The sequence below is a fragment of the Achroia grisella genome, unplaced genomic scaffold (assembly GCF_030625045.1).
Source record: "Achroia grisella isolate CSIRO2021 unplaced genomic scaffold, CSIRO_AGI_Agris_v1 utg509, whole genome shotgun sequence".
In the NCBI taxonomy this organism is placed as follows: Eukaryota; Metazoa; Arthropoda; class Insecta; order Lepidoptera; family Pyralidae; genus Achroia; species Achroia grisella.
Window position 1 is genome coordinate 2,593,581 of NW_026712902.1, and position 13,488 is coordinate 2,607,068.

The 13,488-nt window shown below is 32.7% G+C and overlaps 1 protein-coding gene across 1 annotated transcript in view; it reads right to left on the minus strand.

The window, feature by feature from the left end:
- Positions 1-3,786: 3,786 nt before the first annotated feature.
- Positions 3,787-13,488, minus strand: part of LOC131846297 (uncharacterized) — a 125,986-nt gene continuing 116,284 nt past the window's right edge. Inside the window, exons 8-12 of the mRNA XM_059195562.1 lie at positions 9,288-9,443; positions 8,495-8,729; positions 7,216-7,428; positions 6,273-6,525; positions 3,787-5,820 (exon numbers count right to left, since the gene is read on the minus strand). Of these exons, the coding sequence (XP_059051545.1) occupies positions 4,597-5,820; positions 6,273-6,525; positions 7,216-7,428; positions 8,495-8,729; positions 9,288-9,443 (2,081 nt within the window). The 3' untranslated portion in view covers positions 3,787-4,596. The remainder of the gene's footprint in view (positions 5,821-6,272; positions 6,526-7,215; positions 7,429-8,494; positions 8,730-9,287; positions 9,444-13,488) is intronic.

Genomic DNA, 13,488 nt, shown 5'->3' on the forward strand with positions numbered 1-13,488 from the left:
GAGTCTGCGTTACGAATGAGTGGTAGAATAAAAAACTATGATTATTCAAAAGTGCTTGAATTGAGTTTATTTGAATAAAGATTATTTCAATTTCTATTTATGAATATAACTATTTTGTAGTAGTCTCAGTTTTGCTATCTAGGTATTATATAAAATATATATAAATATTTCCATTTGCTGTTTAGAATATATCCAACTTTAGCTGGTTTTGGAACTTTATGCCCTTGTGATTTTAGTAGCTTAGTTTCAAATATACCCAGCACGATATGAGCATATCAAGTGTTGCTTTCAACAGAATGTCGATAGGTAACAATGCCTCTGATAGGGGAGAGGAGGTTGTCAAAACTGAGGAATGGTTGCCCTATTGTTAGAAATGCACCATGTCAGCACCATGTTTCCAAGAAATAGCCTCCAAAGATATTAGTTAACAATGCCTCTAATAAGAAGGAGGTTGTCGAAACTGAGAAATAATTGCCCCCTTGCTAGCATAAATATAATAGTTCTGATAAGAGGGGGAGGTTTTATTTTACTTGTGTATAATAGTGTAATGGTGCACCCACCTGCACTAACGGTTAAGCTGGCAAGCCACCAGTGAAGGATGATAAGATGACCATGAGGTCAGGTCAGCCCAGGGCGACAAATTTTCCAGGAAGATATCATTGTGATTAATTCTACATCTATTCAGCATGATGGCTTAACTGACTTAATTCCTCTCCATTCCACCCTGATGCATCCGCCTGCTTTATCACTGGTGGGTGCAAAATTCTATATTCATCCATAAGAACCTTTGAATATTCTATCTGGTATAAAAAAATGTAGCATGATTAGGCTAATTAGTGTCCCACTGTCCCTCTGGCTTAAAATTATGAATGTAAAATACTATTATTATATTGTTGTTTGCTACAATTAAATTATTTTCTAACACCTATAGCCATAGCTAAATACTTATACAATAAAATAAAACAATTCAATTTTTTGTACAAAATATATTATTATTTTTTAACATTCCTGATGGTCAAATAAAGTATTAAAACTCAAATAGTGTACATAAAATGTTTGTATGCGAATTGCAAATACAGATAACGCTTCAGTTGACAATATTTCATGCGTCCCGTGTATTGAAACACAAATTACACGAGTTTCTAGCTAGAGCAGTTTTGTCGAATATATAAAATATATCACCGCTAAAACTGCATTTCGGAATATCAGCTATATAGTTCTGCTTTAAGGTCGAAGTTACAAAATCTGTATTTTAGGAGTTAATACATTTTGACATTAAGTGTGCGATATTGTAGAACTAGTAACAGCAAATATAGAACGAAAACATAATTTGTTTATTATGAAAATAGTATTTAATAAATATATTCATTTATACAAAATAAATTACCATACATTTAAAATGAAATTGGAAATAACTACGGCACGAGTAGAAAAGTAAAGCAAAGAAATCGATGAATTCAACTAAAGGATTTACATCTACACTTTTGAGAATTGCATTCTATAATATAAACTTCATACATTTGGTTGTAAATAATGGAAGATTTACTTGAGTTGAATTTTTTAGTGATCATTGGCATTAATGAGGCCAATGCAAAGAGGCTATTGATAAGTTAAATGTACCTAATAATTAATTAATTAAGGATTTACAAAAGTGATATCACTTTAGATTAATTGTAATAAATAGGTACTAACGAAGTAACTTTAACATTGAGAATAACTGGTATTTTTCGCAACAATTCAATTAAATGCAATATGACAAGTTTGCTATAAGTTAACTAATGAAAATGTCAATAAATGAATTCAGCAATTTCTGACAAATATATTGCAAATATTTTTTAAGTTCCCATTTTGTCTTGGACTGTTTATATAAATGACCTAAATGTCCTTTTTGGTGATAATCAAATCTTTTAGTTACGTGTAGTTCTAAAACAAAACAAAGAAAAACAGACTATTGTGTAACGTTGATATTAGTTACCTTTTTGGTAATTTCTTCGAGTTTAATGTAGTTCTTGTAGAAAATTTTCATGGTAACACGTTTCGTATGCAGAGGGATAAAGGACATACAGCCTTAACGTTAATAATACTTGTTTACTTTTTGTCTATAGCTGGTTTCATAAAGGCATCTACTAACAGTGCATAAATAACCATCAGTTAAAAAATACACAAATTATTGCAAATATACAACTATACTGCTAATAATCGTGCTTAATTCGCCTTAAAATTAAGTAATCCAAGATCCCTTGTAAATTGAAAACAAATTTACAATAGCGTTCTCCGTTCTTACGGTAGTCTCAATTTACTCCCAAGAGACCACTGAATTTATATACTAAGTGCATTCACACGAGCAAACTTTGAGCAAAGGCAGAAGCAAATGTAGTATCTGTTGACTATGGCCATTTAAAATTGACTCCAGCTAAATTGCCATTCCCACAGTTCCTAGTCTCGACAGTCTGGTACTAAACACACTTAAATTATCCAAAACCCCAAAAATTTTAGTATCTACTAAAAATTTTGTCATTTCCGGTGTATACAGACTTTTATTTGGCTTGATCTAATTGCATTTCGACTTATACTTTTAATGTGTCTTTTTTGTAATTCAAAATTTATTTGACTGATAATTTGACAGTAACTCTAAAGATCAGACAGATCATCATTCGAAACCGTATAATCAAAGTTTAAGATAAATTCTAGCAGGGCGTTATGAATACTAGACAACTGATGGTATGTATCTGATAGTATGGACATGGAAAACACTAGACCAATACAAACAGTCATACTCGTGAATACAAATGTTTGTACCGTGCGAGGAATCGAACCTGCCATCATCGGTGCAGCGGTGTGCTAAAACGTTAAACTGCCGAGCGTGTCTAAATGAATAGAATCAACAAATAGCTAATTCTTAGACTTTCAGTATAAACTAATAAATTTATCAAAATCACAAAACAAAGAAGTTACGCAAGGATTTATCATGTATCGGTATATACGATAGACTGACTAAAATGTCCATCATGAATGAATTGGTTTTTAATTAAAATTTTGCATTGATATTGATGCAAAATTTTAATTAAAAACCAATTCACCAACCACAACCACCGGTTCACCAAAACCCATATTTTTTATACACATATTTCTAATTTCAAGGTCCTTGATTATCTATATATATTCCCTCTGTATGAACATAATGAAACTAACTTTGTCCTCGACGAGGAACGCTAACAGAGATAGTTAGGATCTGTGCAAATGGCGGACAATGGCGATTCTGGCTTATCACATGCCGCCATCGATTATAGACGTCATCTAGCTAACGAAAGCTGTTCGCCCGACGTACTGACAGCATCGAGTGCAATTACCTCTATCTTCGCTCTGCCGCTCGTATCAGCACTATCAACATTCTTAATTTAGCTTCATTATATATTTACATTATATTAACAAAGTTGACGTATCAGATGTTTCAGTCGAGATATTTCGAGGTAGGGTCTCTAATATAGCAACAAATGATGAAACTTTAGCTAGTAAGGATTTAGATGAAATAGTATCGTTTACAATAAATTATGTCTTGTAAAGGGAATATTTGAAGTATTTTGGAATGTATTGTTTAATTTAGGTACACATACAACTTAACATGTAAAATATACCATATTTTTAATCATTATTTTAGAAAAAAAAGCAATGTAACTAATAAGTATACAAGACCACCTGAGAGCAAAATATTTAAATACATAAATAAAATAATCTAATAGACAAAATAATGAATCGAATAACATAAATAACATATGAAGTAGATACAAAATTTAATTTGTATTTAATCTTAGATTTCTTACTAATATGATGGAATGAAATGATAGTCCATGAATATGTACCATAACATCTCAGCCCTGCAGACCCACCCGATTAATATATTCTTTCCAATTTTAAAACAACTCACATCAGAAACTGCGATGCTGTAAAACAAGATGAACACTTTATTAATGCAGTTAAAAATGCATTCAAACTTCCAACGTACATTATATTACAATGTGATATTATACATTCATAATGTTTTAAAGTACCTATGACATTTTTAAAACTTGTAACATTTTTACAGGTTTCCATTGTCCTAATAGAAACTTGTAAAAAAAAAGCTTTACATTTTTCTATTCATTGGGTTGTTCTCTCGTAACTAGTATGTTCTGTTACTTGCAAATGTTATAAAAAACGTTACAACTATATTTACCTATATGATAATTGCTTAATTATTTGGCTACTATCACCTTGTCCTAACCTATGATCATTCCTCCAAAGCATTAATTATTTCGGTATAGGATAGGTATATACATTAATTACATAATTTATAATTGAGCGCCATTTTAATATCGAACCCTCGCAATTAAAACAATAGCTGTGAAGCAAAAATTTCGGCATGCAAAACTAAATGACTCATTTGAATTTGTTTAAACAGTAACATTTTGATAATCACAATATCGTTCAATAGTTAACAAGATAGGGCCCGGGCGCTCAGTACACTGTCTGTCAATGTAGACTCCAATCTAAAGGAAGATCCCGTGACGTAGAACGAGAATGAAGAGACGGCGGTGCATGGGCACCGCGGGCCGCGTGTCAGTAATCCAATGACTCCTCATCTGGTGACCTCTTTCGGCAGCATAAACGCCAAGCAGCTCCTAACGCGCAAACGCCTAAAGCAATCGCTAAACCAGCCCCCAATGCCGGAGCTGTCCACTCCCCGCCAACAGAATTTAATGCTCTTGCACACAATTCTGGTGCTTCATCGTTCAATTGACCCAAAGGTATGCCACCTAAAGCATCCAAATACCCCAAGCGACGTAAACTATCTTCGGAATATGCTTCTCTTGCTTTCTTTTCTTCTGCAGTCCAGAATTTTCTCTCAGTTGAAGTTACATTTGGACAATTTACAACGCCATTACATATAAGTCTAGCAGGTATACAAAGTGCATCATCACCAGGACATATAAAATCACAACCTGGTCCCGAATCCATTGATTTCAACCCACCATCAGTTAACCGAGAGGTCATGAGTGTACCATCTGAATTTTTAGGTAGATGATACAATCCAGTCCAGGCTATTTTAAAAGCAGCGCGAGCTGGAGATGCACTGCCTATAAATACAATTCTAATTGATCTGGTTTTGTCCTTCTCTATAACTAATGGATCGTCTAGAGCTTCAAATCCAAGTTCCCCGGCTGATAATATTGGTAGCTTATCAGTTTCAGAAACGTTACCTCCACATATCGAAAGATAAGGCTCAATCCTGCCTGGCAAATAAATCTGTATGTTTCCATCTTCACAATGGCGAGAGGCAAACTTAATGCTATCAAAGTGTAACCAGATATCTCTTTTTTCCTCTATTTCCAAATCCCAAATACATTGAATACGCTTTGGTGGTTCTGTATAACCTAAGGCTTCTAAATGTGGATAGACTATTTCTCCATCTGAAGCCGCTGCCAGTACAGCTGGACCACATAAGGGACCATGTACAAACTCGTATCGAGCCTCAAAAAGAGGCGAGGGATTCTTGAAGTACGACGCTGCAGCATGGGCATTATCAACTATTAATTGTAGATTAAGTGTTTCTCCTGATGACACTACTCTATAAGGTCTTGCTCTGGAGACTGTGTTAGCATGCTTAGCGCAGAGACAAGATCCAAGAGATCTCTGCACAGCCAAATGTAGTGGCAAGGGTGTAGTGGTAACTCCCAAGGAGGAATTAGCTGTCTTTCCTCCAGGAAGCGGTTCCCAAATAATGAGTTTGTCCGCTCGATCCTCGTAGCAGTTTTGGCAAGAAACCGGGGTGTATGGATGTTCCTGTAAAGAAAGATCAATTAAAACTTTCTGAGATTACTTTTCATTATACAAATTGCTTTCGAGAATTCGCAAATTGATGTTGTAAGTGTCAATCGTTAAGAAATCCATTAAAGTGAATGATAGGCATTTACCGAAATTTTATAAGACTAATGGTATTAAAGGATTACAATAGGATTTGTTTTTTTATGTTTGTTCGGATCAAATTTTGTAACTGAATTTTAAAAGCAGTTGTTTTTAATACGTTTAGTTTTAATAGCAACGCATAGAAATATAAATTAATTCATTCTAATTTATTTTGAGTACCGCTTAAGATTATTTTTTTAAACCCTTTCATGGTTAAGGTACTTAAAAAAATGTTTGGTGAGAGCAATGTGAACTAAATTGACGTCACTCTAAATACAAAACGGAGGACGTAAAATGTTTAAAAAAAAAATCAGTTTCTGTAAGTTTACCTTGAAATTGATACTCAGTATTGTGAGTATAACTCTAGCGTATATTCTCTTATCCGTTACAAATCTGTATAAGCAATGGACATCTTCGCCGACTGGTGCTTGTTTGTACACTAATGTATTGAGAGGCGAGCGAAGTCTTCCAGCTCTTTGTTTCCATGAGGCTATGACTTCATCGCAAGCTGTTCCAGCTACTGGCTCACCGAAGCGAGTGTTGTTGAAGAAATCATAATGAGCCCAGTAATAGAGGGACGACCTGAAACATATTTCTACATTTAGACACTTTTCTTCTTTAAAAGCGTGGAGTAAGTGAATTTAATTCTAGCTGATATAAAAATCTTTGTAGTTCTGCATTCATATGTATATTACATATTCATTTAAAAATGACTCTTTGGTTATAACTCTTTGGAAACAAACATGAATAACGAACCGAATTAATTAGGAAAGGTACAATCGCCCACTGATTTGTTTTATTCTTTTAGATAAAGTATCAGCATGTTACGAGTTGCGTTCAACATGAAATGTAGTTGTCAATATTGAGAAACAGCCATTCTTAAGTCGTCTAGATACATTTTTATATTATTAAAGTTATACCCTTAAAAATGGTTTGAAATTACGAGAATATATGACCGCTTCGGTGCAGCGTTTTAGCCCACCGCCTTACTTCCAATGTCGCGGGTTTAATTCTTCGCACGGTTTGTATCAATGTAGGTGTTTCTTTGTATATTATTATATGTATTTATAGAATAAAACCATATATGTATCAGTTGTCTATATCCATAACACAAGCACTGCTTAGCTTGGGACTAGATAGTGGGATGACTGTGGATTGTCTTGAGTCCTTATTACTATTATATACCTAAATATGTTACTGTATTGTTAACAAGTAGCTACATAATTTAAATTTATATTTTTTTTATTACTAACATATTAGCTGTATACTCACCCACTATAGCTTCCAGTTTTACTTTCAAATCTCACAAACATAGCATTTCCTGTAGAAACAAAATCGTGTTTCTCCATTGGTCTGCTGAATGTGTCGCAGAATGTTTTTATAATCCGTGCATCGTCAGGTCTGGGTGCATCATATAATGTCAAAGATTCACCACAGTCTCCCGTCCACGGCACTATTGGAGATTCTATACGATTTATTCGAAAACTGAAAAGAAATATATATTTTAGTCTATGGTTTACATACCTGTATAATGAATGAATGAATTCAATAATAAATGTTAATTCATACAACTGTTCTAATCAAACTTTAGTCTATAGTTTCTTTATTTGTATCCCAATTCATGGAGACAGCTGAGAGACTTCAGTAAAACATATTAATTGCCTGTATACCTATATAAAATTATTTTTATATTCTGGTGGAGTCACGAGACTAGATAAAGTACGAATCGAATACATCCGAGGTAGGGTTAAAGTGGTATTACGCCATGTAATATGAAGAGACGAGAAATATGCAGTTTAAAAAGCTTCACAACTACCCGAACCCGAGGTAGAGGACGACCTCCAGATACATAGTGGACTAGCATGAAAAGTCTCAACGCGAGGGAAATTGCCCGACCCGACAACCGAGGATTGTCCTGGCGATGTAAAATTCGAAGAGCCGTCCACATATAAAGTGGAATAGTGCAAAGAAAAAGAAGGAAGAAAAAGTCTAATTGTGTACCAAATTTAATAATTATTTCTCCTCCCTGTTAGGACCCGATTAACTATATTAATAATGTGTACTAAACACTAAAGTTTAGAAATAACTCATTAGTATCTGTCCATCTTTGACCGTAACTAAGTAACAAACTTATATGCATATTTGTTGTAAAAATGTATTAAATTATATTTAAATAAACATTCAAATCTGTATTAAATAAATAAAATTGTCTCTTTGTCAGCTTTTCATTAAATGCATATGAAATTGTATACGGTACTTGCATCAACAAAAGAATTTGAAATATTTTTGTCTCTGTCGCTCAGTTCGCCCCTGCTAAATTCTGAAATGACTATACCGATTTTGATATGACTTTCACTCACAGATAGCTAATGTTATAAGAAGTTACTTACGCTACTTTAATTTTAGAAATTTTATGTCTTTTTATAAAAAAATCGTTATAATCCACGCGATGAAGTGTGGGTAACATATATGTGTCTTTATAAATGTTAATGGAATAACTTTGTTTTTTATTCTTATAAAACATTGAGGGTTCCGCAGAATATGCCATTACCTTGGGAAATATAGTCTCACAACTTGACCAGGGAATCCTTGCATCAGGTATGTGCAGGAAGTGTGCGGTGGATACCAATGAGCTACCGAGAGGAAGATGCCCTCAGTGTCTCCTGACTTCTTCAGAGATTCAGCAGTAAGTTGCCAGTCGCAGGTACCGACTTTAGAGCCTGGTGCTTCCACATGACCAGGCCAGTTGCCCACGTTGAAATGAAAACCGGTGTTTAGAAGTGGTCCTATAGGAAAGTATGGTATTTTTATTTAAGACAAGATTTTATGAAACTATGAATATTAAATGTAATTATTACCTACTTAGAAATAAATACATAAAATATATATATATTTCTAATTTATTTGATAAATATGTTTATTTTACTAAGAAAGATTTTTTTTAAGAAATCTTATAGAAAATTCTAGAATTATTTGAGGTTTATTGAGTATATAATTACAAAATATTTTATAATATCATAAAGGGAATATTATAACAATGTATAAAAATAAATTAAATTAAATTTTCCGTTTGTAATTTCAAATTAACAGCTTTTCACTAACTGCATTTGAAATTATACCTACCGTACTTAAACAAAACAAATATTATAAATATTTTTGTATGTCTGTCTGTTTGTTCTTGCTAATTTCTGTAATGGCTGGACCAATTTTGAAGAGAATTTCACTCGTATTATAAGGAGTAACTTAGCCTACTTTTTTTAGAAATTTCAATAATAAAAAAGTATAATGCCACGCGGATAAACTCACAGGTAAAACAGTAGTTATATACAATATATTTGCCTCACCTGCTGGTGAACTGACGAATTCCACAAACAGGTCCTGTGATGTTCCGATGATGGAGTATGGAAATTTACCCATACCGCAGAACGTCCCGATCACAGATGCCGACTCGTCTTTGCCGTCATATATCCTGATGTAGTCGTAGGGGCAGTTTTCTGAACCTGATTAAGATATAAATAAATATATAAATAACCCTGGACACAGCGCCATCTAGTCCCACGGTAAGCAGAGTTTGTGTTATGTGTAGGTACTAGATAACTGATACAAATATTTAGATTTTTGTTGTAAATACATACATAATATATTTAAAAAAACATACGTACGGACACAAACAATCATAATCATAAATACAAATGTTTGCGCCATGCGTAGAATCGAACCCGCGACCATGGGAAGGCAAGCCGTGTGCTAAACTGTTAGAAAGTATAGTGGTAAAGATAGGTCGCTTTCCAATTGAAACTATCGTGTATCGTTACTTCACAGTGAATTAAAAAAAAACCAGCCAAAATGAGCACAAGTGAAATCTCGATGGAAAAAAAACACTATTTACTTTTTTATAAAGAAATCTTAGAGATTATAAAGAAATCCATCAGTATTCGTAGAATGAAATTTTAATATATTTTTTATCATGGAATACTTGAGATATTGAAACGTTTAGGTACAAGGTCCTAATAAAATATACTGTTTCATCTATGGAAGTATCTAGCATATAAAAAAAATAATATATGCCCTTCATGATGAAGGTACCACACACTAGCTATATAAAAAAAATCAAATCTATTAATTTAGTCATTTTGACATGTCAAGACGCAACAAAAATCTCATTTTTAAATTTCTAATGTTATATGTATATGTAGCTTAATCTTAATAATATCATAACGCGAAAGTTTGTGAGTATGGATGTTTGTTACTCTTTCACGCAAAAACTACTGAACAGATTTGGATGAAACTTTACAGAATAACATATAAAGCTATATTTTATATTAAAATTTATATATTGAAATTTAACGAGCTAGTATTATACATGTAGTTTAATATTATATGTACATACATACATTACAATAATTTATGAAGGTAACCCCCAAATTGTGGTAAAATAAATTGTTTATAAACAAACTGAGGTGCACCTATAACACGATAAGGGAAAATAACGCAAACACTTAAGCTGCCCTAAGTGTTTTTACATAAACAATGGATTTATAATGGCCAATTTTTAAATGAACCGGCGCTCATGAAGAAACAGCTCTAGTTGAAATTGTATCAAGGTGAGAACAAAAACCGCTTAAAACGTACTCTTTTGGGTCGGTTCTAAAATTATTATTATTTACTGACGCAATAAAATTATACGGTAATATTTCCTTTGATTATTTACTGGGATACTTTTATGCCTAATCTTCTAAAGCACACATTATAAGATTACGCAATGTTTATAGGTTATCTTATATTTTTAATTTTCTAATTTTCTAAAAAGGTTAACAGGAATACAATATATTCTGCCTATTTTTGTTACCATATTTGCGCGCCAAAATTAAAATTCGAACACAAGAATTCTGTAGTTGTAATTTTTTTTTTATTTATATTTTAACATTCATCAAACTTGGGCAGGCGCAGAGCATGGTCCATACTGCCAAGTCATTAGTTAATAATAATTCTATAGTTTCAATTCTATATAAGAATTTCTTTAATACTTTTTATTATTGATTTTTATTTATGGATTTGAGTGTTAGCTGTTTATAGTGCATCGTTTTTTATTTCACTGAACGATCATATAATCTATTAATCAAAATGGTATTTAAATAGAAGTTGCTTAATATAAATAAAAGTATAGATGACATACGTAAAGAATTTTACAATTTATATACTCTATACAATTTATTTTATTGTATATTTTGTGTTTTAATATATACGATATGACAGTCTGCACCAGAGAATTGTAATAAAATAAGTACAAAAGGGTTAAAAATACCTACCGTGTCACAAAAATAAGAAACATAATCCAAATAACCATTTATCTCTCCGAGCGTTATAAACATCTGGCAACCGAGGTAATTTTTTTCAATACAGAAACACATGTTTGCTCTCGGTCGACGCGCGTGGACGAGGGTCCCGTTTTGACACTTGATAAGAATTTAATATCCGGGACATACAGTCGTTTTATACTTGGGATTATATTACAAGGGTTGTCTTATGTTTGCTCAGTTTACCGACATTAAAAAGGTGTAACTCAACACGACAATCCTCTCCTATACTTGTATAACGAATTCAACTCTGGAATTCATCCGCTTTTTAATTAAATGAAATCTGGTTTGGAAAAAAAAATTACTTTATATTAATACTAACTGAACAGCGCATCTTCGTCTGCGTTTCATTTCTTCACCTTTTGCAATATTTTTCATTGCAGCTCCGCTCCTATTGGTCGTAGCGTAATATTACATAGCTTAAAGTCCTCATAGACCAATGGACTATACAACACGAAAAGAATTTTTCTATTCAAACCAGTAGTTCCTGAGATTAGTGCATTGAAACAAACAAACTCTTTAGCTTTATATATTAGTATAGATTGTTTTAAACTACAATTTAAAAATATAGATATATTAATATGATAGAAACTAGTCCACTAAGCAGAGTTAAGGACACTGATATAGTCTAGATACTTAGGCTAATAACTTAATTAACGAAAGGTTTTGGTTGTAGGGTATAGATTAGGCACTGAAATTACAAGATAAGAGGCATGACATCTTAGTACTCTGGAATAGGCAGAAGTGGTTTCACGGGTGTCATTGGTATTACGATAACATGATGACTGTAGTGATGTTCTTGTATATTTATTTATATTGATCATGTATATTTATTTATTTAATATTTATTTATTTATATAAGCGACGACTACCGTTTACCATCAGGTGTGCCATTTCAATTACATAAAAAATAAAGTGACTTTATACAAAATAGGTAGAAGTTACGCACGTCTTCTATATAATCTTAGTTTTATATGCAATTCGGTGTTTAATTTTGTCTCGACTAGTACAGTAGGTCTACATGTACTTTGATATTTCAGACCATATACATAAAAATATTAGGCTCATAATGAAAAATCGTTAACAGATATTAAAGATGGAATTTTCGATTCCTGGCATGGATCGAAAATTCCATCTTTAATATATATTTAGATTGAAAAACTGAAATATTTAAATTCTAAGTTTTTTTATGTTTGATAGTGGTATGGTGCACCAGCCTGCACTAACGGTATACGCTGGCGGGGTACCATCGAAGATGATAAGATGAGCATGAGGTCAGGTCAGTTAGACCTTCGTGACAAATTCACCAAGAATTTATAACGATGGTTTCTAGGGGGAACCACGTGGAGGTCAACGTTTACAACGTCGATAATGGACTGCTACTGACTACCTCGATTGAGGTTACAGTCGTAACAATACAAGGTATAGAAGAATTTTATTTCTCTAAAATAAAATAAGGTAAGCATACAATATTCTGATGTCGATAATGGATAATGCTTTTGACTACCGCAATTAGGATTACAGTCGTAAGAAAACAAGGTAGAGAAGAATATTCTTTCTCTAAAATAAAATAAGGTAAGCACATAATATTCTGATGTCGGTAATAGGTAATAGAAATGCAACTGACTACCTCAATTGGGATTATAGTCGTAACAATACAAGGTATAGAAGAATTTTCTTTCTCTTAAATAAAATAAGGTAAGCACACAATATTCTGATGTCGATAATGGATAATGCTACTGACTACCTCAACTGGGATTACAGTCGTAACAATACAAGGTAGAGAAGAATTTTCTTTCTCTAAAATAAAATAAGGTAAGCACATAATATTCTGAAGCAAGCATTATGACACGTTATTATTTGTGCGCTCAGCTTTCTGCGAATAAAACTTGAGATATGCTCGTAATAAATTACGTTCGATGCGATGAAAAAAGAGATTTTACGACTATATTTTATTTTCGTTAAGTTTAATGATGGACCTTAAATGTATGTACCTAAGTATTGATTTTCGTATAAACTTAATATACGATAATGTTGTTTGGGTGTTTTTTTCTATGTATAATATGTATGTATTTACCTAAAGAATGTATATAAGTACATATACGTATCTATTTAGTACCCCAAAGGTTAGCTATGCTTAACTTGAGAATAGATGACACTGAGTGAATTGTCCTGAGTAAAATTAAAA